Genomic DNA, 27,447 nt, shown 5'->3' on the forward strand with positions numbered 1-27,447 from the left:
TATTTACAAATTGCTATTTATTATTATTATTTTTATTTTTTTTAATATTTTAATATTATCTTTCGATATAAATATTCTATCTTTTTTTCACTTTTTTATTTTTTTTTTCTTTTATCTCTTTCTTTCTCCTCCTCCTCCCTCGATTTTTCTTTTTTTTGGTGCAGTGTACCGAAACTACCCTTGCTGACCTTTCTTAACGACCGTAGGATCATCAAAGATCAAAGGCTGGGATCTTCCAATGTGATAGTGTCGGTCAGAATTAACGGTCCAGATCTCTTCATCTCTCGGCCAGCTCACCCCGATGAAGCCCTATCTTTCGAAGCACCCATTTATCCGACGGATTCCTAACGCTCCTGGGGAGGCGGCGACGGACGGTGGTGTTGTTGCTCCCTTCTTCGATAGAAAGGATCCTTGGACTTCTACAGCGGGATGGTAGTTAGGATCTCTGTTCTTCGATGGTAACTCTATTGTTCCTCCAATCACTGTTAGCTCGATGTCTTCTCGATTCTGTAGGCGCCGAAGAAGGACAAAGCTCCGCCACCGTCTTCGAAACCGGCCAAGTCTGGCGGAGGAAAGCAGAAGAAGAAGGTAATCGGACGAAACCAGGGTTATCATAAGGGTTTTGTTCCGATTTCTGTCTATTTGACGATTTCTCTTTCGTAGAAAGAGTTAAATGATGTTTTCATCTTGGTTTGCTTCAAAGCTAGTTTTTTTTTCTTGAGTTGATGGATCGGATTGATATATTAGGGTTTTGGATGCAGAAATGGAGCAAGGGAAAGCAGAAGGAGAAGGTGAACAACGCGGTTCTCTTTGATCAGGCGAACTATGATAAGATGCTCTCCGAAGTCCCCAAGTATAAGCAGATTACTCCCTCGGTGCTGTCTGAGAGATTGAGGGTATGAATTCCGATTTACTTCTCCATCTATTGCTTATATATTTTTGTAGCTTAATTGTTATAATTTATGTAAAATATAGTAACATAATAACTTTGTTTAATTAGGTGAGATATGTATATCTTGCTTAGTGTATAATTTTCACAAAAGCAGATCTCAGGCTTATATAATCTTTGTAGCTTCTTGTTATGATTTATGTAAGATGTAGTAACATTATAACTTTGTAGAATTAGGTGAGATATACATATTTCTTAGCGTATAATTTTCACAAAAGCAGACCTGTGATAGCTTATGTTTGGTCTGCTTGAGGGATGAGTCTTTTGGTTGTAATATGAGTCTGATGATTGATACCCAAACGTATTTTGTTGTTGTCTACTGTCTTTGCTGTATATCGTATTCGTATATCCTTTTAGTGTAGTGTTTCATGGAACTATAGAGTGGTTGGAGACACATCTTTGTGGAAAAAGTCACAAGGTATGGGCACAGAGACAGACATCTAGAGAAATCACCTTAAAAATAACACAGTTTTTGTGTGTTTATCAAATGTACATGCAGTATACATTGACCTTGTACAAGAAAGTTTTTGGAAAATGCTTTTTACGATATTAGATGAAAGATACTAATATAAACATGGCTAAACTGAAATCTAAATATTAATTATAAAGATTTAGTGAATGGGAGGAGTAAATTTTTCTTTTTGAAAAAGAGGACTTTGCCAAGCAATTTATTTGCATTATTCTTGTTTGTTGCACTGTTATGTGGGACAACTATTTTTTATACTTTGTTAGTCAAAATGATAGCCTTCTCTTATTATCTTTCTATAACAACTAAATAATTGCTGAAGAGAAAAAGTGAGCTGTAGGGTTTAGATGGCTTACAATTAAGGGGTAACTTCTGGGTGTAAGATCATCTAGACACTTATTGGTCACTTGGCACCTAGAGATAGCTTGAAAGCATAGGAGCCTTAGTAGGCACTCACATATCTTTAGGTTGTTATATCTGTAAAGAAGGCTAGATTTTTTTTTTCCCTGGTTCAAAAATGCTTCCAACTGACTCTTCCATGCATTTACATTTTTGTATGCTGGCCTGCATGGCTTCATTCGTTTAAGTATTTGATATTTTGGTGCACATCTGCTGTTACTTCAGATTTTTGCTAGACTAGATGTTGGATGTTGGTGTACCATCCATGGGCTTGCATTTTGGTTTTGTAGTTTATAAACCAAGTTAAAAGTCTTTCTTTGTTGGTTCATGAAGTATTTGATATTTTGGTGCACATCTGCTGTTACTTCAGATTTTTGCTAGATTAGATGTCGGTGTACCATCCATTGGCTTGCACTTTGGTTTTGTAGTTTATAAACCAATTTAAAAGTCTTTCTTCGTTGCATCAGTTAGTAGGAAGTCGGAGTAAATGCTCTGGCATGTACTTGTAATGTCTACTAGAAGTCGGAGTTAAATTTTATTTATGAATTTGGAATACTCTTACTTTCTGAATTCTTATTTGTCATAGCAAAAAGGATAATCTTGTGTTATCTAATATCCAATATTATCATCTTTCCTGCCCAGTACATTAATGAATTCTACATTAATCTTGTGAACTTTGTAGTACTGTGATGTCTCACTGCCTGTCAAATAATTGTGCCGATGATTTACCTTTTTTTTAATATAGCCCGATGTCTGCTACATCAAGCATTAGGGAAATAGTGGTAATTCTACCTTTGATTTCTTTGACACAAATAATTTGTTCTGGCTATTCTATTCTCACCAATAATAGTTTATAATTGATGTGAATGTCTTGGAGTCAGATTAATGGGTCGCTTGCGCGAAGAGCGATCAAAGATTTAATGGCAAGGGGTGCCATCAGGATGGTGTCTGCGCATGCTAGCCAGCAGATTTACACAAGAGCCACTAATGCCTAGATATGTCTCATTTTGATATGACCCTAAGCACAGGATAGCTTCCTTGGCGTGGGGGCATTGCTGAATTCATCCTTTCTTTAGGAAACGTTGGAGTTTATTTTGTGAAAACACTGCAGTACCTTTTTAAATTTGGATATTCAGATTTTGTGATGATTCAAGTTTTTTCTTTTGTGGTTCTTTAAAGCTTTACATTACGGAATCCACGTTGGATACTATTTGGTATTTTCAGTTCTCTTTTAGCTCGCATCAGCCACGTGCATGAGTTGCATTGACGCACAGAGACTCTTAAGAACTCACGAAACACCGAAGGCGATACTCTCTGGCGCTCGTTGGGGCTTTGTACTCGGCATGCTTTGGTATGAAAGAGTGTCGTACATTTCAAGAAGACTTACTAAAAGCCTCATCCTCACATCAGTCAAAACAGCACTGTACACAAAAGAACAGATGGAACTCTATTCCTCAGAGGCAACTGTTTCCCTCGCTACTTTCCTCACCAGCATCTTAGCTGTCCTCGCTTCTCTGCTCGTCTTCTTGTTTCTGGCACTCATCTGTTGTTGCTTTCTCTTCAGACATCTCTCCTGCATTTTCTTCTTTAAACGCTGTAAAACCAATAGAATGAATTCAGAGGGGTCATTTGCCGGATCTTCCCAAGTGAACACGTCATTGCAACTAACACGCATCAAACAGTATTCCACAAATAAAGCTTCAGATGCTGAAAACATAAAAGTAATATTTCTCCCCTTACCTACTACACCTTTAACATTTAAGCAAGGCTGAGTGGTACACACACATATATCATCAACTATTCAATCTCAAGAAACCTTTCTGAAACTATTAAGTTACAAGTCATTTACTCCGACAAGCAATAAATAGGGATTGGAAGGTGGTAACTCTCCACCATCAACCGCTGAGCATGCAAGAAGTCCGAGATGAACCGCATATAAGAAGACAACCAGAAAGAGGGAGAACCCAACACGATGTGGATGAATCTTGCATCAAAAGAAAAAGGACTAACCCTCCAGAGCGGCTTCAAGGTCTCGAACGAATTGGGGGAAGTTGATATCCTTGAGGGCGTCGAGAACGTGATCAGCATCCACCGTCTCCTTCCCACTTTGCTTGCAAAGATCCCTTGCCCTACACGAAACCGTAATGCACGTGTGTAAGATAACCGATCAAGATTTCGAAACAGCCTGTGATCATTACCAAACCCCATGAAGAACCTAACGAATCAATCGTGCCAGGAGAAGAGAAGCAGAGAGGAAACAGAGACACTCACCTGGCGCATAGATGGTCGATGAAGGCACAAGTGCTCTCGGTGAATGCGAGGAGCACATCGTCCTCCACCACGACCTCCTCTTCGTCCCCCATCTCGTCGGACAGACGAGCGAGCATATCCTTCACCATCTGCAACACGACCTCCTTCGGCAACACATCCACCTGTGTCTCCGAGCCCTTCGCCCGCCTCGCCGATCCCGATCCGCCCTCTCCGTCACTTCCTCCCGACTTCTTCTTCATATCTCTCTCTCTCTCTCTCTTCCCGTCTCTCGCCTTCCCGCTTCGAAGTTATATAGCAGAGCTGTAACCGCCTCTTTAAACGGCGGGATTACAATTGCAAGAACAGGACAAAGCGGGCGGAATAACGGAACGGTCGTTGGTTACCATTGCCATTTCCAAAGTGATATAACAAATTATTCGATTTTTTTATTGATTTATTTGGGGAGTGGTTAATTTAATTTATTTATTTTAATTTTTTTTATGTTTGGGTTTTGGGCTTGCACAGACCGCAATGAATCTAATTTGTTATGCACCCATAACTCATTTATTGGTACTATTTGACGATATGTTGTGTTCCTCGTATATCTTTTATCCAATTATTAGTGACAAAGAGTATATAGATTAATTTGAGTATAATTTAGATTAATACTTTATTGACTGAGTGGGCAGTTCTCCCACCGATAATTAGTTGTACACGAATCTAATTCTTCTACAAATAAAAGCGAATTATAGGTAGAATGGGGTCTGCTGTTCTAATCCATCCTGCCCGCTAAGACCCAATCAGTGGATCATCCGATCCAAAATCCGTTTTATTTTAGAGTCATTCAAATCTTAATAGTATGAAGATCCAACCTGACCTGGTTATCCTTCCAGTATTCAAAAAATTATTATTATTTTTATCAAACTAATTTTTTTTTTCAAAGGATAAATGACGAAAGTGACATTCAAGTTTAGTATCTTCCAATAACCTGTCAAAATTTCTACCAAGTTAGTTTGCACATTCAATTTCGTTCTTATTTAGACAACCGACTCGTGCAATCATCCATATAATATTGGGGCACAAGCAAATGGCCAAAGCCAGAGATTTGATTTGGGTTAACTTGAACCAACTCTGATCACTGGTATTTCGTCAAAAAGTAGTGCTCCTGTGGCAATAAACTGCACTCGAAATATTGAATGAGGTTAAAAAGAATTAATCTCTGATACTAAATAACAAGCAAGCTTTCAAAAGACAACCTTCCCATTTTCCTGGCTGCTGCTAAAACTGCACATAATAGGTAGAAATATCAGCAACATCAGCATTGCATCTTCCTGGCTTCATCAGAATTCTCTTGATTTGATGCACTACAGTGAACACTGAGACAAAGACCAGCACGACCCATCGTCAAACTCATGCTTGTTCATCAAATTATGAACAACTATTTCTTGTGCCTGTAATCTAATCAGATGTCCAAACATGAGTTAGTTGCCACTGTCAGAAACATGCTGGATGCCCATTTTAATACATTAGAGGGGTTATAGAAGAGGAGAGGAGGAATTACATGATCAATTTCCCAGATATAGGAGAAAAAGGATAGACAAGCGTAGTAAGCGCACTCCTCATATGATGCAGAACGATAAAAAAGCTGGAAAAGAAAAACAGGGCATGTTAGAAAATGGAAATTATTTTGGATGGATAGAGCTTCATGGGCAGGAGATTCATACAAGAATATAAAACAAAACTTTGAAAGGAAGATTTTGTGGATGTTAACATTTATCCGAGGCCTTTTTATGCAACAATCAATTGCCAAACAAATAATTTTACTCTAATGTCAAACACACACGCACACACATACAGAGACAGAAAAAATAAAAAAAGAAAGCAACGGGAATCGACATGAGCCATTGGAAGGTCAAGTCACGTCATGCTTGACCTGAAGGTGACCAGACCACTTGCAAGGTCAAGCTTTCTTGGCAGAAAACCAACCTGTACTGTCAGTAGATCAGGTTGAACAGGCTACAAGTCATTGAGCAAATAAGTTGAAGTGGATTTGACTCTTAGTTCAACGTGTCACTTGCTTTTAAAGCACTATTGTTCATTTCTCTTCCATTAATTCAAAACACATCTTCCTTCCAATTTTCACAATACTAATTACAGCGAAAAAAAAGATTTGCATGCAAATAATTTATTGGAAGAATAATGCACAAGTTTTGATTCTCTAGCCACCAAATCACAAGCATGCAACTGCCTACGTATTAAAAGGAAAATAAACAAAGTTTTCTAAATGCCTCTAATGCCTTCTTCACCATGATAATATCAATGCAAATTCAAAAAAGCTACCGATATGTCATTTAGTTGAAGGTAAGTTTATCTAATCAGTAGTCATGCTTCACAAAGATTTATGATATCAGTCTCATGTCCATGGTTGATCCATAAACTTTGTCTAGAGACAGATGAAAGCTTGCAATAAAAAAAAAAGTAAAGGTGAGAGGCCACTAAACTTAAGAGATCATAAAATGATTTGCACCCGTTCTTTGGGAATAAAGCATCCAATTGGCATATCCAGGACAACATTGAGCAATCAAATTAACATGAAAATTACCAGCTGATCAACTGATTTCAAAGCTGAAGCTGAAGTATATGAGGCAAAGACTAGTAACATTGAGAACAATGCTCAATAAACTGTACTGACCTAAAATTGCCAACGCAATCAGTACTGCTGATGCCAACTGAACTGGTCGTTGATGGTAAACAATAAAATACAAAGATCTTTGAAGTCTCCTCCAAGTAGAACCTATTAAACCATGAAGATGCAAAGCGCTTATCATTCCCTCATGTTTTGGTACCTGTAACCACCCCATCAAGTCATTTACAAAGTTTATTTCAAAATTTTAATTAAGAAAAAACCTCCACTGAAATAAACAATGGTGAAATTGACTCAAACTTTGTTTGTGCAAATGCATGCTCTTTTATATCATAAAATAAAAAACAGGATGTGTGACGTATTACATCACTAATTGGATAAAATGCTAGTTCCTATTAGGGCAGATTGGCTGTTTGAGATAGAAGCTAACTCGGATCCAATCTAATTTTTCTTCGAACCGGTCCCAAGGTGGAACTCACTAAGTCGGATATCCCAATACCGCAAAACTAAGTCGGGGGCATTCCCGACCATGCCTCTCCGATGCTTAAGCCAGTAATTCAGTTGGTCAACTAAGACAAGTTGGACTCAATTTGTTCGGTGTGTCTTGGGCATACCTGTGCAACCTCTTTTACAATGGGTGTTTGGGTGGTATTACGCAATCCGTTTAGCGAGAACTAATCATAACTACCCTTGCTGATCCCGGGCTATTGTATCAATTTGTTACACTGGGGAACTACTATTGATTGATCTTGGGTTGTTCCGCTTGTTTAGCTCAGCCACGTGTCAACCAATAGTTTGGACACATGGCGAGGAGGCCCTTGCTGAGCAAACGACGATAATGATGGTTTAGAGTGCTCACGGACCAGCCATGGAGGAGTACCACAAATAACTAGTCGGAAAGTATAGTTTGGTTGATACATGTTGTTTGTGTAAGAGACAATAAAATATCTAACTCAGGCTATTCGACTCGGTATGTCCAATTCGAGCTGCCCGACTCGGTATGTCCTACTTGGCACTGTTGAATCTCGGATTTTGATGATAAAATCAATTGATGGGTTAATTGATCTAATCCATATTATTAAGTTAAGTGTGCAGGATTAACTACGATAACCAGAAAACATAAAACAAGAATACCGGAGTCAAGTTCGATGGACGTTTAAGAGTCCGAAGAATCGTCGAAGATGTTGCCAGAACCAACCGAGAAGAAATCAGGAACTTGTCGGAATTTTTGGAAGTTCGCCGAAGAGATTGTCGGAGGTTCGCGGAGATCACCGAGAAGCCTCGACTACTCGTTGAAGTCGTCACAAGATCGGGAGCTTGCTGGGAGTCCGTCGGAAGAAATCTGAGAGCATATCGGAAGTCCGCCGGAAGTTCGTCGGAAAGCTCGCCAGAACAAGACTCGAAGTTCGCGGTTGAAAACTTGCTTGGGATGTTTTTAGTTATGTAGTTCACATGTAATTAGGATTAGGATTAAAAGATAATCCTATATCCTGGTTAGGGGCCAACTGGGCCCAAAATTAGACTTGGTTTGGGCTAAATTTAAAGCCCAACCAGTGAACCGAAGGGTCTGGCGGTGGCACCGCCCAGCACCTGAGAGCCAGGTGGTGGCACTGCCCAGCACCCGAGAGCCAAGCGGTGGCACCGCTTGGCTGGGCGGTGGCACCGCCAGTCCACTGTCAATGTCAGACACTGATAGGCGGTGGCACCGCCAGCTTCGGGAACCAAAGAGAATTCAAATTTTGGAGCCCAAATTTGAATCCTCTTAAGGCCTATAAATACCCCTCAATTCTCAGTTGAGAATATAACTTTTGAGAAGCAATTGATTGAGAGAAAGGTCTTAGAAAAGTCTTAGCAAGTCTTGTTTTCAATTTGCTAGAGTGTTCACCTCCTTCTTTCTTGCTGAAAATTTGTAAGAGTGTGAACCGCTTGTAAAAAGTTGTAAGAGGGGTATTTGCCCGTCCCCTTCAAGAGATTTGCTAGTGGAAGGTGGGAGCCTCATCGAAGAGGGCCTCGCAAGTGGAAGTAGGTCATTTGACCGAACCACTTTAAAATCGGCGTGATCTCTGGTTTGCATTTCATTATTGCTATTTACATTACTACAAACTATCTTACGTGCTTTATTTCCTCATTACCTTTGCTGCATACCTTTACGAACACGCATTCAAGTTAAACTTTTCAAGATCGGTTTTCATCGTATCAAAAGATTTATCGAAACCAAAGTTTTAATCCGCTGCACTAATTCACCCCCCCTCTTAGTGCCGCTCCGATCCTAACAATTGGTATCAGAGCTAGGCTCACTCTCATATTTGGTTTGATACCCAAGAGGGATGGCTTACTCCGGCATACATGAGGGTCATTCTATCACACGTCCACCCATGTTTAATGGGTCGGATTATACTTATTGGAAGACTCGTATGAGGATCTTCCTCATTTCCATGGATTTCGAGCTTTGGACTATTGTTGAAAACGGATTTCAAAAATCTTCTCTTCCGATGAGCGAATGGAATGAATCGGAGAAGAAGGTTTTTGCTTTAAACGCAAAGGCTATGAATGCCTTGTTTTGTGCACTAGACAAAAATGAATTTAATCGTGTTTCAGTTTGTGATTCGGCTTTTGATATTTGGAGAACTCTTGAGGTCACTCATGAAGGCACTAGCCGAGTGAAAGAGTCCAAAATCAACATCCTTGTGCACTCTTACGAACTCTTCCGAATGAAACCAAGTGAGTCCATCGGAGACAAGTACACCCGGTTAACGGATGTCATCAATGGACTCAAAGCTCTTGGTAAAGATTTTACTAACTTTGAACTAGTAACTAAAATCTTAAGATCCCTCCCTAAAAGTTGGGATCCAAAAGTTACGGTCATTCAAGAGGTCAAAAACCTTAAAAGATTCCCTCTTGAAGAACTTATTGGGTCTCTAATGACTTACGAAATGACATGTCAAGCTCATGACGAGCTCGAGAACCCCCTTCCAAAGAACAGGAAGGATATGACACTCACATCACAAGAAGATCACTTGAAAGGAACATCAAGTGATGAGGACAGTGACAATGACATTACACTTTTGACTCAAAAATTTAAAAAATATTTAAGAAAGAACAAATTTAAAAATAATACAAAAAATAAATTTGAACACAAGAAGGACCAAGTGATTTGCTATGAGTGCAAAAAAACCGGGACACTATAAGAACGATTGTCCTCAAGCCAAAAAGAGAACATCAAAGAAGAAGACGCTCAAGGCAACGTGGGATGATTCGAGCGCGTCCGAAGAAGAGGAGTCCAACACCGAGCAAGTTGCTCATTATGCCCTAATGGCCATCGGAGAAGAGGTAACGGATTTAATTGATGCAGATTTACCTTATCATGAATTATTAAATGCCTTCCATAAGTTATTTGATGAATGTAAGACAATTAGTAGAAAATACAAATTGCTAAAAAAGGAGCATGATAGTCTCACTTGTAATGTCGATAAATTAAAGCTTGAATATCATGATAGTTTAGCTCCATGTATAAAATGTCATGATCTAGAAACTCTCCAAAAGGAGAACTTACTACTTAAGGACACCTTGAAGAAATTCGAGGTTGGTAGTAAGTCTTTGAACATGATCCTTACAAATAAGGGTCACGTTCCTAAAAGAAGTGGAATCGGATTTGTGAGAAGTCCTCACCAAAATCCAACCACCTTCATTAAAGACCTTGTCTTACATGTTCGACACCAAAGCAATTATAACTTTTGTTGCAAATATGGACATAAAACTTATAAATGTCCATTCAAGAAAATTAGTCCGAACAAACTAATTTGGGTTCCTAAAGGAACTATGATCAATTCTATGCAATATGATGAACAAGTCAGATCAGTTTTTAAGGCACCCAAAAGAAAATGGGTACCTAAAAATAATCCCTTCTTGTAGAAACATACACTATTACAAGCTAGGAGCAAGAGATGGTATCTCGATAATGGATGCTCAAGACATATGACTGAAGATCCATCTCATTTCTCTATGCTCACTAGCAAAGAAGAAGGGTACGTCAGCTTCGGAGACAACAACCAAGGCAAAATCATTGGCAAGGGAACCATAGGTAACAAATTAAATTTTTCTATTGATGATGTCTTACTAGTTGATAGATTGAAACATAATCTCTTGAGTGTTAGTCAATTATGCGATAAAGGTTATATCGTTTGATTTGAATCAAATGTGTGTATTATTGAAAAACCAAACCATAACATAACTATGATTGCATTAAAATAAAATAATGTCTACACCATCAACCTTGATGAACTAAGTAATGAAATGTGCTTCTCCGCTTTAAATGATGATGCTTGGCTTTGGCATAGGAGACTAGGCTATGCAAGCATGAAACTAATATCTAAGATTTCATCTAGAGAATTAGTACGAGGAATTCCAAATATGAAGCTTATTAAGGACAAAGTATGCGATGCATGTCAACTAGGTAAACAAATAAAAACTAGTTTCAAACCAAAAATTCAAATTAGCACCACTAGACCATTACAATTGATTCATTTGGACTTATTTGGACCAATTGACACGACAAGTCTAGGAGGAAGCAAATATGCGTTTGTAATTGTGGATGACTATACTAGATACACTTGGACCTATTTCTTAGCTCACAAAAGTGATTGTTTCAAGTGTTTCTCTAAATTTCGTAAACTCACTCAAAACGAAAAAGGCTTCATGATTTCATCAATTCGGAGTGATCACGGTGGCGAATTTCAAAACTTTTGTGAAGTTAATGGATACAATCACAACTTCTCCACTCCGAGAAATCCTCAACAAAATGGAGTAGTTGAAAGAAAAAATAGAAACCTACAAGAAATGACAAGAACGATGTTAAATGAACATAGTCTACCCAAGTATTTTTGAGCCGAAGCTGTGAATACGGCTTGCTACATCATAAATAGGGTTCTAATAAGACCGTCCCTATCAAAAACTCCCTATGAATTATGGAATAACAAAAAACCAAATGTTTCCTATTTTAAAGTTTTCGGTTGTAAATGCTTTATTTTGAATGAAAGGGATGCCTTAGGAAAATTTGATGCTAAATCCGATGAAGGCATCTTTCTTGGTTACTCTTCCGTTTCTAAGGCTTTTCGGGTTTTTAACAAAAGAACCTTAGTAATAGAAGAGTCTATTCATGTAGTTTTTAATAAAATTTCTAATTTAAAGAAAAATAATTTTGATGATAATCTTGGTTTTAATAATTTGAATTTAAATGAACCCCCTCCTCAAAATAGCAACTTGGATGCACCTTCTTCCGAAATTTCCTTACCCAAGGAATGGAAGTATATAGATGCTCATCCAAAGGAGCTAATTATAGGAGATACATCAAAAGAGGTTCAAACTCATTCCTCTTTCAAGAATTTTTGTGCTAACACTGCCTTCCTTTCTCAAATCGAACCTAAATGCATTGACGAGACCTTAAAAGATGATTTTTGGGTTATTGCAATGCAAGAGGAATTAAATCAATTTGAGAGGAATAAGGTATGGAAGTTTGTTCCTAGACCTAGTGACCATTTAGTCATTGATACTAAATGGTCTTTAGAAACAAGCAAGACGAAAATGGTATCGTGGTTAGAAACAAGGCTAGATTAGTGGCCAAAGGTTTCAACCAAGAAGAAGGTATCGACTACGAAGAAACCTTCGCTCCTGTGGCAAGATTAGAAGCCATTAGGATGCTCCTTGCCTATGCTAGTAATAATAATTTTAAACTGTTTCAAATGGATGTCAAAAGTGCCTTCTTGAATGGTTTTATTTCCGAAGAAGTATTCAAATTGACTAAAGCTCTCTATGGCTTGAAACAAGCTCCTAGAGCTTGGTATGAAAGGCTTAGTTCCTTTCTTATTTTAAATAATTTTACCAAAGGCAAGGTTGATACTACATTGTTTATTAAACATTTTGAAAATAATTTTCTTATTGTGCAAATTTATGTTGACGATATTATTTTTGGCTCTTCGGATGAATCACTATGTGAATCATTTGCCAAATATATGAGTCATGAATTTGAAATGAGTTTAATGGGTGAATTAACTTTCTTTTTAGGATTACAAATCAAACAACTTAGTGATGGTATATTTCTTAACCAATCTAAATATACATTAGAATTGTTAAAACGATTTAACATGGATAACTCAAAAGCAATAAACACCCCTATGAGTACTGCGACTAAGTTAGATATGGATGAAAATAGTGAAAATTTCGATCAAAAAACATATAGGGGAATGATAGGTAGTCTACTCTACCTCACCGCGACTAGACCGGATATTATGTTTAGTGTAGGACTTTACGCTAGGTTTCAATCTAATCCTAAATTATCTCATCTTAAGAGTGTTAAAAGAATATTTAGGTATCTTAAAGGAACTCCAAATCTAGGATTGTGGTATCCAAAATCTAAAAAATTCGATTTAATAGCTTATGCAGATGCCGATTTTGGCGGATGCAGGATAGATAGAAAAAGTACATCCGGAACATGCTAATTTTTAGGACATGCACTTGTTTCTTGGACTTCCAAGAAACAAAATTCAGTTGCACTATCTACGGCGGAAGCCGAATACATTGCTGCAAGTGCATGCTTTGCACAAGTTGTTTGGATGAAAAATACATTAGAAGACTATGGAATTCACTTTAAAAACGTTCCCATAAAATGTGATAATACTAGTGCCATATGTCTTACTAAAAATCCAATTCAGCACTCTAGAACTAAGCACATCGACGTTAGGCATCATTTCATACGCGATCATGTCCTTAACAATAATGTTGTTCTAGAATTCATTGACACAAAGCATCAATTAGCAGATATATTTACAAAAGCTTTGAATGAAGATCAATTTGAATTCATTAGAAGGGAATTAGGTATGTTAAATTATCCCTAAGAATAAACTTGTTTGAATGGATTTTCCGTAAAGTTTTTCATCCTCTCTCCGTTCCTCGGTGAATTTGATCCTTCTCTTTCGATTCTAAATGACACGTTAAATTACCTTATCCTATCTTGAGTCAAACACCGCTCCCATCTGATCAAGATTAATGATTTTATGATATTTTGTGAATCTCGAAATTGATTTTGATGGTTTGATTATGAGTTTCAAGTTGACGATTTAAATTTGAATGAGTTTGTATTCGAATTATGATCTTGACTTATTGGAGTTACTACTTGAAATTTTTTTAATCACAATCTTTTCTTTGTACACCTATAATTTTTGTTATTTATAGAAAAAAAAGATTTGATAAAATGGATGAATGATGAATTTTTGTATAATCAATGCTGAATTCCTGATGTTATAATCACAAATTATGTGCTTCAAGTCTCATTCCCTTTTTGTTGATGACAAAGGGGGAGAAGTGATGACTTATACCATTTCGATAGCATGACTTAATGAAAATGTCTTATGCGCATCGATAACATGACTTATATGAATTACAAGAGCTTATATAATACACATATCTTACATGCCTTGCAAAATCCTTGAGTATATCGTAAGTTTTTTAGATTGGTTGATCATATGAAATCATGCCTTACATTTATATCATGAAATTCATGTTGAAAATTTTTATCTCCTATCGTAGTAAAAATTGTCTCTTATCATTCGACTTGAAAATGATTTTCATCGAAGTTTCGTATTTACTTATGCTTAATGAGAATAACGATAAGTTCAACGGTTAGAACTTATCGGTTTATGCTTGAATTCAATGGGATGAAATTCAAGTGTTTTTATCTTCTCATAATATGGCATATAGATAGGGGGAGTTATGTTTAACTCCGCCATCAATTGATTGTCATCATCAAAAAGGGGAGATTGTTGAATCTCGGATTTTGATGATAAAATCAATTGATGGGTTAATTGATCTAATCCATATTATTGAGTTAAGTGTGCAGGATTAACTACGATAACCAGAAAACATAAAGCAAGAATACTGGAGTCAAGTTCGATGGACGTTTAAGAGTTCGAAGAATCATCGGAGATGCTGCCGGAACCAACCAAGAAGAAATCGGGAACCTGTCGGAATTTTCGGAAGTTCGCCGAAGAGATCGTCGGAGGTTCGCGGAGATCACCGAGAAGGCTCGACTACTCGTTGAAGTCGTCACAAGATCGGGAGCTTGCAGGGAGTCCGTCGGAAGAAATCCGAGGGCATATCGGAAGTCCGCCGAAAGTTCGTCGGAAAGCTCGCCGGAACAAGACTCGAAGTTCGCGGTTGAAAACTTGCTTGGGATGTTTTTAGTTATGTAGTTCACATGTAATTAGGATTAGGATTAAAAGATAATCCTATATCCTGGTTAGGGGCCAACTGGGCCCAAAATTAGACTTGGTTTGGGCTAAATTTAAAGCCCAACCAGTGAACCGAAGGGTCTGGCGGTGGCACCGCCCAGCACCCGAGAGCCAGGCGGTGGCACCGCCAGTCCACTGTCAGTGTCAGACACTGACAGGCGGTGGCACCGCTAGCATCGGGAACCAAAGAGAATTCAAATTTTGGAGCCCAAATTTGAATCCTCTTGAGGCCTATAAATACCCCTCAATTCTCAGCTGAAAATATAACTTTTGAGAAGCAATTGATTGAGAGAAAGGTCTTAGAAAAGTCTTAGCAAGTCTTGTTTTCAATTTGCTAGAGTGTTCACCTCCTTCTTTCTTGCTGAAAATTTGTAAGAGTGTGAACCGCTTGTAAAAAGTTGTAAGAGGGGTATTTGCCCTTCCCCTTCAAGAGATTTGCTAGTGGAAGGTGGGAGCCTCATCGAAGAGGGCCTCGCAAGTGGATGTAGGTCATTTGACCGAACCACTTTAAAATCGGCGTGATCTCTGGTTTGCATTTCATTATTGCTATTTACATTACTGCAAACCTTCTTACGTGCTTTATTTCCTCATTACCTTTGCTGCATACCTTTACGAACACGCATTCAAGTTAAACTTTTCAAGATCGGTTTTCATCGTATCAAAAGATTTGTCGAAACCAAAGTTTTAATCCGCTGCACTAATTCACCCCCCCCTCTTAGTGCCGCTCCGATCCTAACAGGCACATCCAACTTAGTAGTACTAGTGTAGCATGCTAGCGACGTACTCCAACTCGGTATGTTCCTGACTTGGCATGGTGGTGTATGGGGATGATACAACCAGGTGTGGTGGCATGGTAAGACAACACGACTAGGTATGGTAGTACAGTGTAAACGCACAATTGATCAATGAGGCCAAGGGTGGTGGCACACAAAGGGCTAGTGAAGCCGAGCACGATGGTGCACAAAGGGCTAAGAGGCTGGGTGCAATGGCGCTAGGGGCCAAAGTGGCCAAGCGCGACGGCACGCAAAGGGTCGATAGAGTTACATACTGTGGCATCAAGGGCCAAAGAGGCCAGGCATAACGACACACAAAGGATCAACATGGCCGCATGCGATGGTGCTAGGGGTCAGAAAGGCCAGGCTCGACAACGCATAGAGGGCCAATAGGGCCACATGCGATGATGCAAGGAGCCAAAGAGGCTAAGCGTGGCGATGTACATAGGGCCAACATGAGTGCGTGTGGTGGTGCTAGGGGCTGAAGAGGCCAGGCGCGACGACACACAAAGGGTCAACAAGGCCACGTGTGGTGATGTGAGGGGTCGGAGAGGCCAAGTGCGACGATGCACAATGGGCTAAAAGGGTTGCGTGCAGTGGCGCTAAGGGCCGGAGAGGCCAAGCGTGACTGTCACAAACAAAACTATAAATAGGTTATTTGATGTAATGTTCATGTATGTCCGTGTCTTTCGATTTTGTTCATGCTTTGCACAACATGTAAAAGGCTTGCAATAGATTTGGTAGCCCAATTTTGGTTGGTTTTTGTAGCCGTTTCAAGCTTGTAAATGCAGGTTGTGTGTAGTCGTCACGCAAAGGCAAAATTACCTAGAAACAGGCCATATAGGCAACCATTTTGGGGTTTTTTTAGCTTTGTAGAGTGGTACGGAGTGTCAGCCAACACAGTACCTAGGAGCTACTCGGGTGGCATATAGCTGGATGGGCCTTTGGGGTAATGCCTAGGGCTAGTTCGCTGCTTTGTTCCACAACAATGCCATGTGGGGTCTTATGAAGACTTTTGGTCGCAGCAAACCACCTTGGACCCTTTGTCGTGCGATCATTCAGAGCTTACAAAGTCTATGTTTGTAATTTTCATTGCCTATCAAATGTTTGCTGAAATGACTGCTTGTGAGATCTCGAGTTAAACGCTTCCTCTAACTTGCTTTCTCTTTTGCAAGTCCTTAAACGACCATAAAAGGTTTCAAATAAGCTAACCCTTTGCGGACGGACGCACGCAAGAGCACACAACTTAAGAAAAACCAGCTAAGTCTGTAACAAATTGTATCAAAGTGGGATAACCACACTTAGAAACACTTGACATATAAACGTGGGGGACCTAGCTGTCACGAACGGTCGTCGCACACTCGCAACAACTTCGTTCAACGAACCGTTCATTGCTTTTGCATGCTTGTACAGAGACATGGCAACCTATTTTGCCTTGGTTTTGTATGTTTTTGCTTGTAAAAATGCATGTTCAAACAGGTTGCAACGCTGTAGTGAGACCGCTCGTTGCGCCGGGCCGAAATGCCCCAAAATGGCTTTGTTTTCTCTTGTCTTCTGTAAGCCGCAGCTACACACCAAAACGTCCACTATCTCAACACCCTGGAACCCCCCGGGTGGTACAGGGCTGGATGGGGCTTCGGTATATTGTCGGGCGTCTTCACAAGTTCGCACGTTAACTTGACGGGAACTTGCCTTCGCGCCCGACACCCGGTGAGTGGTTGTTTGTGGACTTCCAACTGTTCGTTCCACCTTCTAAAGTCCTTATTTTCCTCCTTTCCCTCATTTCTCCTATGCATGCAAGGTGCTCGCTGAATTGCTTGTAAAACTTCCCTTTCCGCAAGACGTCGGGACTTGTCCGTTACTTGTTTTCGAACTAATCAACTTTTTCTTTTACAGGTCCTTCGGGACCTGAGTGAGGTTGCAAATTGGCTGACCCTTTGCGGACGCATATCGTAAAGGAGCGCCACGACTTAGGCAATCCCAGCTAAGTCCAAGAAGTTGGCGCGAGGGTGCTTCGCGACTTAAGCAACTTAAGCTAAGTTCATGTCTTTGCCGCAAGGGTGCCTCACAGCTTAGGCAATTCTAGCTAAGTCCGTAACATTATGGTATCAGAGCGGGCAAACAATTTGAGTAAGCAGCGAAGGAACTTCGCAATCTCGCCATGGCAAAGCATCGTAGTGAATCAAACAAGACGGGGTAAGCCAGACCCTTGCCCCAAGCAGCCGCAGGTGGGCTGCAAGTGCATACTCGCTCTTATGCTGTTGGAGCCACTCAGGAGAAGCGCGATAGCGAACATGATGAGCAAGAAATTAGCTACTCTTCGCGAGTGGAGGAGGCACAACCTGGAGCGCCAACCGAGAAAAAGAGCCATAAGGAGAGACTCACAGCAGCGGAAACCCGCTTGGATGTTCTTGAAGCGAGCTTGGAGGAACTCTACCATGGCCAACGAAGGCTTCTTGGGGTAGAGAGCTCGCAAGAGGAACCTGAATCCCGGATCGACAAGGTTGAGGCCCTAGTCGACCGACTATTAGACGACACCAAAAACTTCGTACAACATCTGCACGAAGTCGTAGTGGAACTCACTTCCAGGGTGACCATGCTCACAAGGGCACTGAATGCGAGATGAAGCAACACCCGCATTACGCCGCCATAAAACTTGAGAGCACCCGAGCCGCATTGTTATGGAGGTGTCAAAGATGCTAAAGAGCTCGAGAATTTTCTGTTCGACATGGAACGATACTTACGAGCTACAAGACCTGATTTTGAAGAAACCAAAGTTTCGATAACAACCATGTATTTAAATGGGGATGCAAAACTTTGGTGACGAACCCATTGGGAGGAGATCCAATAAGGTCGGTGTCGGGTGGACACATGGGAGGACTTAAAGCGAAAGTTGAGAACTCAGTTTCTACTTGAGAACACAGAATTCGTCGTAAGGAGGAAACTAAGACAACTCCGCCAAAGCACTTTCATTCGAGACTACGTGAAGCAATTTTCTATACTAATGTTGGACATACAGGATATGTCCGAGAAGGATAAGTTGTTCAACTTCCTCGATGGTTTGAAGCCATGGGCTCAACAAGAACTACATTGAAGGAATGTCACCGATATGATTGGGGCAATTGCTGCCGCAGAAAGGCTCACCGACTTTGTTTCCTCTAAGGACCCAGGAAAAAAGAAACAATCTTCAGGAAATCGCCCTCCAAAATATTATCGAGGGAATGAGCCCGAGGGCGAACAAAGGAAGAAGAGTTCCTACAAAGGGCCAAGCTCAAAGGGCAAGGCTCCAAAACCTGGTGGATGCTTCTTGTGCGGAGGGCCGCACATTGTGAGAGAGTGCCCATAGAAACAAACACTCAATGCCTTAACAACTTCTATCCATCCCCCCAAATCGGACAAGGACAAGGCTGTCGCTCTTAGTTTGAGTAGTTCAGAATCCAACAACGATGATGAGGAGTCGCAAGGACCCCAGATGGGAGCAATGCGTTTGTTGAACGCTATGCAGGGTCAAGTGGTGGAGAACATATGGCAAGGCCACAAAAAGCAGGAAGCAGCGAGTTGATGTACGTAGACATTAAACTCAGTGGCCAAACGACCCGTGCAATGGTGGACACGGGCGCTACCCACAACTTTATTGCCGACCGAGAAGCAAAGCGACTTGGACTGATCTTGGGGAAGAACCAAAGTCGAATGAAGGCGGTGAACTCGGAGGCTAAGCGAATCTCCGGGTTGGCAAAGGGAGTTCCCATCAAGATCGGAACATGGAGCAGGAGCACAAATATAATGGCAGTGCCACTGGATGACTTCCAAGTGATTCTTGGAATGAAGTTCATGCACACGATGAAGTTGGTGCCAATACCGTTCCCAAACTCCCTATGTATGATGGGAGGTGACGATCCCTGTGTGGCTCCCGTCTCTCGGAGAGGAACTAGGGAACCCCAACAGATATCGGCATTACAATTGAAGAAAGGGGTACGAAAAGACGAATTAACATTCGTGGCTGCCATGAAGCTAGAGCCACTCGACAAGGAGGCCATTCATGAACCTGTTGTGGTGGCTAACGTTCTGAATGAGTTCATAGACGTTATGTCACTCGAGTTGCTGAAGACTCTACCGCCACACAGAGGCGTTGATCATCATATTGAGCTGGAGCTAGGAGTGAAGCCTCCAGCTAGACCACTATACCGTATGCCCCCTCCAAAGTTGGCAGAGCTCAGAAAGCAATTAGATGAACTACTAAGCAGTGGTCTCATTCGTAGTTCCAAAGCACCATTCGGAGTTCCAGTTCTCTTCCAAAAGAAACAAGATGGGAGCCTCCGACTATGCGTCGATTATCGAGCCCTCAACAAAGTGACGGTGAAGAACAAGTATTCCCATCTCGCTCATCGCGAACTTGTTCGACCAATTGGGTAAAGCCAAGTATTTCTCCAAACTTGACCTTCGGTCAGGGTACTAGCAGGTGCGTATTGCTGAAGGCGACAAAGCGAAGACTACCTGCGTGACTAGGTATAAAGTGTTTGAGTTCTTGGTGATGCCTTTCGGCTTAACCAATGCTCCAGCCACGTTCTACACTCTTATGAACCAACTATTCAAAGAGTATTTGGATAAGTTTGTAGTCGTCTACTTGGACGATATCATCGTCTACAACCAAACGCTCGAGGAGCATATCGAGCATCTTCGGACAATTTTTAAGGTTCTCAGGGAGAACACTTTGTTCGTGAAAAGGGAGAAGTGCTATTTTGCGCAAACGGAGATCTTATTCTTAGGGCATCGAATCGGTGATGGCTCCATTCGGATGGACAAATCAAAGTGCAAGCTGTTGCGGAATGGCGAACTCCAAAGAAGGTACCAGAGCTGAGATCCTTCCTTGGTTTTGTTAACTACTATCAGCGCTTCATAGTGGGGTATTCGAAGCATGCAACTCCACTGACGGAGTTGCCGAAGAAGGAGCAGCCTTGGAGGTAGTCTGATAAATGTGAAACTGCATTCCAAGATCTGAAGGATGCTGTATTGGAAGAACCGGTGCTCAAATTGCCGAGCTATAGGAAGCCCTTCGAAGTCCATACAGATGCTTTAGACTTAGCTATTGGAGTACTCATGCAAGAGGGTCACTCGGTTCTTGGGACGATTCTGGACCGAGCTATTCAAATTGTTGGGGTCTAAGTTATACTTCCCCACAAGCCTCCACCCCCAGACGGATGGCCAAACTGAAAGGATAAACTCGCTCCTTGAGCAATATCTTCGGCACTACGTGAGTGCCAACCAACAAGATTGGGTGAAGCTGTTAGACATAGCCCAATTCTCCTACAACTTGCAGCGGAACTTTACGTCCAACAAGAGCCCCTTCGAGATCATTACAAGGCAACAACCGTCAACTCCTCACACCTTAGCTATTGGATATACTGGGAGTAGTCTGTCAGCATATCACTTTACAAAAGAATAGCACGAAATGCAGATATCGCACGGGCTTACTTGGAGAAGGCAGCCAAAAAGATGAAGAAGCGAGCAGACTTGGGAAGGCGACCGCAGGAGTTCAAAGTCGGCGATTTGGTATTGGTAAAGCTTCAACCAGCATCACTCCAATTCTTTAGGAACAAAGTACATAAGGATTGGTGTGCAAGTATGAAGGGCCCTTCCCAATTATCAATAGGGTGGGCAACGTCTCCTACAAGTTGCAACTGCCGACATGGCTCAAAATTCACAATGTTTTTCATGCCAGCAACTTGAAAGCCTATCATTCAGATCCGCAAGATGCTTCCCGAAGTGTTCCAACTCGGCTACCCCCCCACCAGAGCCTCCTATGAAAAGCGGGTTGAAACCATTTTAGCGGATTACAAGATAAAGCTATCCAATGGAGTTGAGCAGACCGAGTACTTGGTGAAGTGGTGAAAGCTCCCGAACCGAAGCCAGTTGGGAGCCCGAAGATGCCCTACGACAAGAAGCAGTCATCAACAACTACCAACAAGCGTCGATGAGGGCGTCGACAGTTTAAGTGGGGGAGAATATCACGAACGGTCGTCGCGCACTCGCAACAACTTCGTTCAACGAATCATTCGTCGCTTTTGCATGCTTGTACAGAGACATAGCAGCCTGTTTTGCCTTGGTTTTGTGTGTTTTTGCTTGTAAAAATGCATGTTCGAACAGGTTGCAACGCTACAATGCGACCGCTCGCCACGCCGAGCCGAAATGCCCCAAAATGGCTCCGTTTTTGCGTGTCATAGCTTGTTTTCTGCAAGTCGTAGCTACACACTAAAACGTCAGCCATCTCAACACCTTGGAACCCCCCCAGGTGGCATAGGGTTGGATGGGGCTTCGGTATATTGTCGGCATTGAAAAATCTTCACAAGTTCGCACGTTAACTTGATGGGAACTTGCTTTCACGCCCGACACCTAGTAAGCAGTTGTTTGTGGACTTGCAACTATTCATTCTACCTTCTAAAGTCCTTGTTTTCCTCCTTCCCCTCTTTTCTCTTATGCACGCAAGGTGCTCGCTGAATTGCTTGTAAAGCTTCCCTTTCCGCGAGACGTCGGGACTTGTCCGTGGCTCGTTTTCGAACTAATCAACTTTCTCTTTTACCGATCCTTGGGACCTGAGTGAGGTTGCAAATTGGCTGACCCTTTGCGGACGCATATCGTAAAGGCGCGCCATGACTTAGGCAATCCTAGCTAAGTCCAAGAAGTTGGTGCGAGAGTGCTTCGCGACTTAGGCAACTCAAGCTAAGTTTGCGTCTTTACCGCAAGGGTGCCTCACTGCTTAGGCAATTCTAGTAAGTCTGTGACATAGTGGGGCTCCGTTGATGGCAGCCAGTATGCGCAACCATTTGAGGGAAACAAGCGTTGAGACATAGGGAAAGGAGTTGCTTGGAAGAGCGAGCATCTGAGATTAACATTCAGAGGAATGGCCAACCCTTCACGCAAGAGGCACCACGAGGACAAGCGAACTAGGAAGAACATATAGTGTACAGAGGTTGGGATGGCTGAATTCGAGCTACAGCTCGACGTTGGCAACTAAACTTAACAATGCTCAAGACAAGCGAGGCACTTGGCAAAGGATGAGCCCGCGCAAGGAGGGATAGGTTGCTCGACAACCGAAAGAGTTGTGTAAAGCTCATAGAGGGGAGGGGAATTACTAACTCGAATTCGATACTCATGCAAGTGCCTGTATGCGGACGATGGACTCTCTGTGGCCATCCCAAGGCGACCAAACCTCGACGCTATAGAGCATTTCTCCTCGACATGGGAAGGATACGTCTATAGGAGGCTGAAGTATGCAGCTAATTCAACATATTGCTAGGCCTTGAGGGGTGCAGCGGGATTATATTAGTGAAGAGTCGTAATCTATCAAGTGCATTCGCGGGCTAGAACAGTGCATAGTTTGTTCAACAAGGCGGAGTAGTCTAAGGGGATGGTGGTCTCCAAAACTTCCAAAGAGAAGGATAAGAAGAGAAAAGTTGTTTCAATGGGACATATATCTAGGACAGATAAGTCTCGGTTCTCTCCAGAGAAAATCATGTGCAATGGATCGCACATGTTGAGAAGAGATACCTCAAGACAACAACTCCACAATGGACCGAGTGAGCGGCGAGGAGTCATCACATGATCTTGCATGAGGTAATGCATTAGTGGACGCATTACGAGATCAAGTGGGGGAATGACCTCAGGTAGCACCAAATGAAGGCACTGGGAGCTCCACTTCAATAGACAACACGATGGGGGAGGTAGGGTCGAGAGCTATTGGAAGCTTCACTTCGGTGAATAACACGACGACAAGAAAAGCTATTGATTCAAGGAGTAAATGTCAAGGCACCATTAAGGCGGGTCTTCCGTGTGTGCATCGAATTTTACATCGAATAAAAGCCTTGGTTATCAACATATGGGGGTTGTGTACCATTGAGGGGGAATTCTGAGCGCAAGTACTAATGAGTTCCATAGGGAAGACTTGATTTTACAGAGGTATGATCGGAGCGACTAGAGAATTAGACTGCTCCAAAGCTCATATTCGCTTAAGAGAGCCCGACAAGTCAAAAAACTAAGTCGAGTAAGCGAATGTTGTTACCAAGGACGCAAAAAAGAATGGAATTGATGTGAGCCCTGTAATATGATGGTAGAGGCCATGCATGAGAGTTGCAGTCTATCTTTCCATTGACCAAGAGGAACTGTTCGGAGAACACAGAGGTGTTGAAGCAGGTGGTCGAAAGGGGTGAGAAAGCGATGAGTCCAAGAGGAACTTAGCTACCAAAAACTAAGCATCGATTAGAATAGAGGTGACTCGGAAGAGTGCCATAATGTCGCAGAAGCAGATCTACCAATCGCAAAGAAAAGGACATAAATGCGAGGTGACAGATAGTAGGGCCACGGGTATGATAGCGATATGGTACCACAGAGGCGAGACTTCCATGGAGTCATCGATTCCTTGCTCTCATTGGAGGGAGAGTGCTTGGTCGTGAAAATGGTCGAGGAGGTGAAGAATATAGAGGAAAACTCCAAGTACCAAGACAAGGTTGAAGGGCAGAGGCCAGAGAACTTCGTAAGACCGGTGTCAACGGGCTTATCATCAAAATAGTCAAAAGTGGGGGCACTTTGGGTTGATGCAGGAGTGCTCGACCAGGGAACGAAGTATACAATACACGGTGCTGTACCTTTTCTACTTAAAGGAGTAGGCGACAAAAATGATGAAGAAGATGATACAATCCCAAAGGCGACCAAAATTATTAGAGACTTGTTTCAAGTCAAGGTAAAATTTTGCCCTTTCCAAGCAAAGCTTCTTGCATTCCAGAAGTTTGATAGCAATGAGGAAGCAAATCACAGTAGCTAACTCAAGGCAAGGAGTACAAACACTTAGGGTGCTTCAGAAAAGCAGGCGAAGGCTAATAATCAGCTCGATGTATGGAGTACAACTTTTGAGGAGGCAGACGAAGTTAAGTAACCTTTGCCTTCTCAACTCTTTAAGAGAATGGGCGAAACCAAGTACCCCAGTTTCCACATTTATCCAGCAGAGGAGCTCTACAAAGGTTCAAAGACCCTTTGAAGAAACTTAATGGAAGATAACAATTGTCAAATCCTCACCAATGGTGATCGATTCTACCAAGAGTAGATTGTCTGCTTTATTTCCCAATAGAATGTCAATCGAAAGCAAAAGTGATACGAACCTACTTGGAGGCGACAACTAAGTAGAAGAGGAATTGATGAGCAAATTTTGCGAAAGAAAGACCTTAAAAATTTTAAAGTCTGTAAGGCGATGCTCGTTAAAACTCCAACAGACATCCAACCAACTTAAGCAGCGCGAGATGTTGGAGAGACTAACGTACAACAAGGAATGTTTTTCCTTAATCTAAAGGATCTATAAGAACCAACAAAGATCAGCACAACACGACCAACCCCACACTAGAGCTAGAGTCATTGGCGAGTTAAAGCAACGTAGCGGATCAAAGTTTAACTACTCAACAACAGCGTCGGAGAGTAGCTAAGAGCTAAGAGGCATATTTCAACTAGAGCAGAAGATTGAAGATTTAGCAAAGGTGAGGAGATGCAGCATCCGCAAAGGCTTTGATGAGGACGTTGAAGGAATAAGTGGAGGAGAATATCACAAACAAAGCTATAAACAAGGTGTTTGATGTAATGTTCGTGTATGTCCGTGTCTTTCGATTTTGTTTATACTTTACACACAATTTAGTTGGCCTTTATAGCCGTTTCAGGCTTATAAACGTAAGTTGTGTGCAATCATCATGCAAAAGCAAAACTGCCCAGAAATAGGTCATCTAGGCAGGCATTTTGGAGGTTTACTAACTCCACAGAGTGGTGTGGAGTGTCAACCAGCATAGCACCCAAGAACTACCAGGGTAGCATATGGCTGGATAAGCCTTTGGGGTAATGTCTAGGGCTAGTTTATTGCCTTGTTCCACAACAGTGTCATGTGAGCACTTGTGGGGACTTTTGGCCACGACGAACCACCTTGGACCCTTTTTCACACGACCGTTTAGAGCTTGCAAAGTCTATGTTTGTAATTTGTATTGTCTATCAAGTGTTTCCTGAAATGACTGCTTGTGGGATTCTGAGTTTCTTCTAACCTCTTTTGTAGGTCCTTAAGGGACTATAAGAGGTTTCGAGGAGGTTGACCTTTTGCGAACGGATAGCAAGGATACCGCACGACTTAGGCAAAACCAGCTAAGTCTGTAACATGACAAAGCATAGAGGGTCAATAGGGGCACGTGCTACATGTGCTCCTTCCTTTGGCAAGCAAGAGAATCCAAATGGATCAAGAAAGGTCTAATAATCGATCGTATGCTTAGCCCACTCCTTCAGAACGCTCGCCACCATAGCAGGCTCATGAATGGCCTTCTCGTTGAGTGGCTCTAGCTTCACAGTAGCCACGAAGGTTAATTCTCCTTTTCGTACCCCTTTCTTCAACTGTAATGTCGATATCTATTAGGGTTCCTTGGTTCCTCTCCGAGAGACGGGAACCACGCAGGGGTCGTCGCCTCCCATTAAACATAGGGAGTTTAGGAACAACATTGGCACCAACTTCGCTGTGTGCATGAACTCCATTCCGAGAATCACTTGGAAGTCGTCTAGTGGCACCACCATCATGTTTGTGCACTCACTCTATGTTCCGATCTTGATGGGGATTCCCTTTGCCGGCCCGGAGATTTTCTTGGCCTCCAAGTTCACCGCCTTCATCCGACTTGGATTCTTCTCCAAGATCAGCCTAAGTCGCTTTGCTTCTCGATCGACGATAAAGTTGTGAGTAGCGCCCGTGTCCACCATTGCACGAGTTATTTGGCCATTGAGCTTGATGTCAACGTACATTAGCTCGCTATTCCCTGCTTTCTGTGGCTTTGACTTCATGTTCTCCCTCACTTGACCCCCGCAATGCATTCAACAAACGCATTGCTTCAATTTGAGGTCCTTGCGACTCCTCGTCGTCGCTGCTGGATTCTGAACTACTCGAACTAAGAGCGACGGTCTTGCTCTTGTCCGATTTGGGAGGGTGGATTGAAGCTGTTAAGGCATTGAGTGCTTGTTTCTATAAGCACTCCCTCACCATGTGCATCCACCAGGTTTTGAGGCCTTGTCTTTTGAGCTTGGCCCTTTGTGGGAATTCTTCTTCCTTTGTCCGCCCCCGAACTCCTTCCCTCGAGAATATTTCGGTGGGCAATTTCCTGAAGATTATTTCTTTTTCCCCGAGTCCTCCGACGAAACAAAGTCAGTGAGCCTTTCCGTGGCCGCAATTGCCCCGATCAAATCGGTGACATTCCTTCGATGCAGTTCCTGTTGTACCCACAGCTTTAGGCCATCGAGGAAGCTAAACAGCTTATCCTTTTCAGCAAGGTTCGTCGTACCGTACCGTACCGGCATTTCGACCCGGGCTCGGTACGGTACAATACCGGTGTACCGGGCGGTACATCAGGGCGTACCGAGCGGTACACCCTGGTGTACCGAACAATTTTATACCTTTTCATACTGTAGTAGTGCTACAGTATAGTACTGTAGCACTATAGCTGTATAGGACGGTCCGCGTACCGGTAACCTGTTGGACCGGTATGTACCGCCCGGTACGGGCGGTACGCTTCGGTATGGCAGACCTTGCTTTTCAGACATGTCCTGTATATCCAACATCAATGCGGAAAATTGTTTCACGTAGTCTCGAATGAAAGTACTTTAGCGGAGTTGTCTCAGCTTCCTCC

General features: G+C 42.1%; 3 protein-coding genes across 9 annotated transcripts in view; 1 reads left to right on the forward strand and 2 right to left on the reverse strand.

The window, feature by feature from the left end:
- The first annotated feature begins 283 nt into the window (after window positions 1–283).
- Window positions 284–2,959, forward strand: LOC135629420 (small ribosomal subunit protein eS25-like). The gene is made up of 4 exons (XM_065136734.1): window positions 284–432; window positions 514–588; window positions 762–896; window positions 2,696–2,959. The coding sequence occupies exons 1-4, from the start codon at window positions 430–432 to the stop codon at window positions 2,807–2,809; spliced, it is 327 nt and encodes a 108-aa protein (XP_064992806.1). The 5' UTR covers window positions 284–429; the 3' UTR covers window positions 2,810–2,959.
- Window positions 2,960–3,086: 127 nt separating this feature from the next.
- Window positions 3,087–5,010, reverse strand: LOC135629419 (DNA polymerase II subunit B4-like). Its single transcript, XM_065136733.1, has 3 exons — window positions 4,086–5,010; window positions 3,825–3,943; window positions 3,087–3,408 (listed from the first exon to the last, which is right to left on the reverse strand). Exons 1-3 carry the CDS (start codon window positions 4,322–4,324, stop codon window positions 3,311–3,313), a joined length of 456 nt encoding a protein of 151 aa, XP_064992805.1. The 5' UTR covers window positions 4,325–5,010; the 3' UTR covers window positions 3,087–3,310.
- Window positions 5,011–5,152: 142 nt separating this feature from the next.
- LOC103973815 (uncharacterized) overlaps window positions 5,153–27,447 on the reverse strand; it is a 29,079-nt gene continuing 6,784 nt past the window's right edge. For 2 of the 7 annotated variants that reach the window (XM_009388476.3, XM_018821585.2), the window contains 2 exons: window positions 6,757–6,910; window positions 5,233–5,709 (listed from right to left, as the gene is read on the reverse strand). In XM_009388476.3, the coding sequence (XP_009386751.2) occupies window positions 5,684–5,709; window positions 6,757–6,910 (180 nt within the window). In that variant the 3' untranslated portion in view covers window positions 5,233–5,683. Of the gene's footprint in view, window positions 5,710–6,756; window positions 6,911–27,447 lie in introns of all 7 variants that reach the window. The other 5 variants (XR_010493222.1, XR_010493221.1, XR_001976525.2 and 2 more) reach the window with 5 other exon arrangements.

The sequence above is a fragment of the Musa acuminata genome, chromosome BXJ3-1 (genome assembly GCF_036884655.1).
Source record: "Musa acuminata AAA Group cultivar baxijiao chromosome BXJ3-1, Cavendish_Baxijiao_AAA, whole genome shotgun sequence".
Classification (NCBI taxonomy): Eukaryota; Viridiplantae; Streptophyta; class Magnoliopsida; order Zingiberales; family Musaceae; genus Musa; species Musa acuminata.

What these genes read in the sequence shown, in the direction of transcription:
- LOC135629420 (XM_065136734.1), top strand. An exon ending in GAGGAAAGCAGAAGAAGAAG is followed by an intron (nt 589 to 761) that starts GTAATCGGACGA and finishes TTTTGGATGCAG; the next exon opens with AAATGGAGCAAGGGAAAGCA. An exon ending in TGCTGTCTGAGAGATTGAGG is followed by an intron (nt 897 to 2,695) that starts GTATGAATTCCG and finishes TCTTGGAGTCAG; the next exon opens with ATTAATGGGTCGCTTGCGCG.
- LOC135629419 (XM_065136733.1), bottom strand. Translation starts at nt 4,324, where the DNA reads ATGAAGAAGAAGTCGGGAGGAAGTGACGGAGAGGGCGGATCGGGATCG. An exon ending in ATCGACCATCTATGCGCCAG is followed by an intron (nt 3,944 to 4,085) that starts GTGAGTGTCTCT and finishes GGTTTCGTGTAG; the next exon opens with GGCAAGGGATCTTTGCAAGC. An exon ending in CCTTGAAGCCGCTCTGGAGG is followed by an intron (nt 3,409 to 3,824) that starts GTTAGTCCTTTT and finishes TTGGTTTTACAG; the next exon opens with CGTTTAAAGAAGAAAATGCA.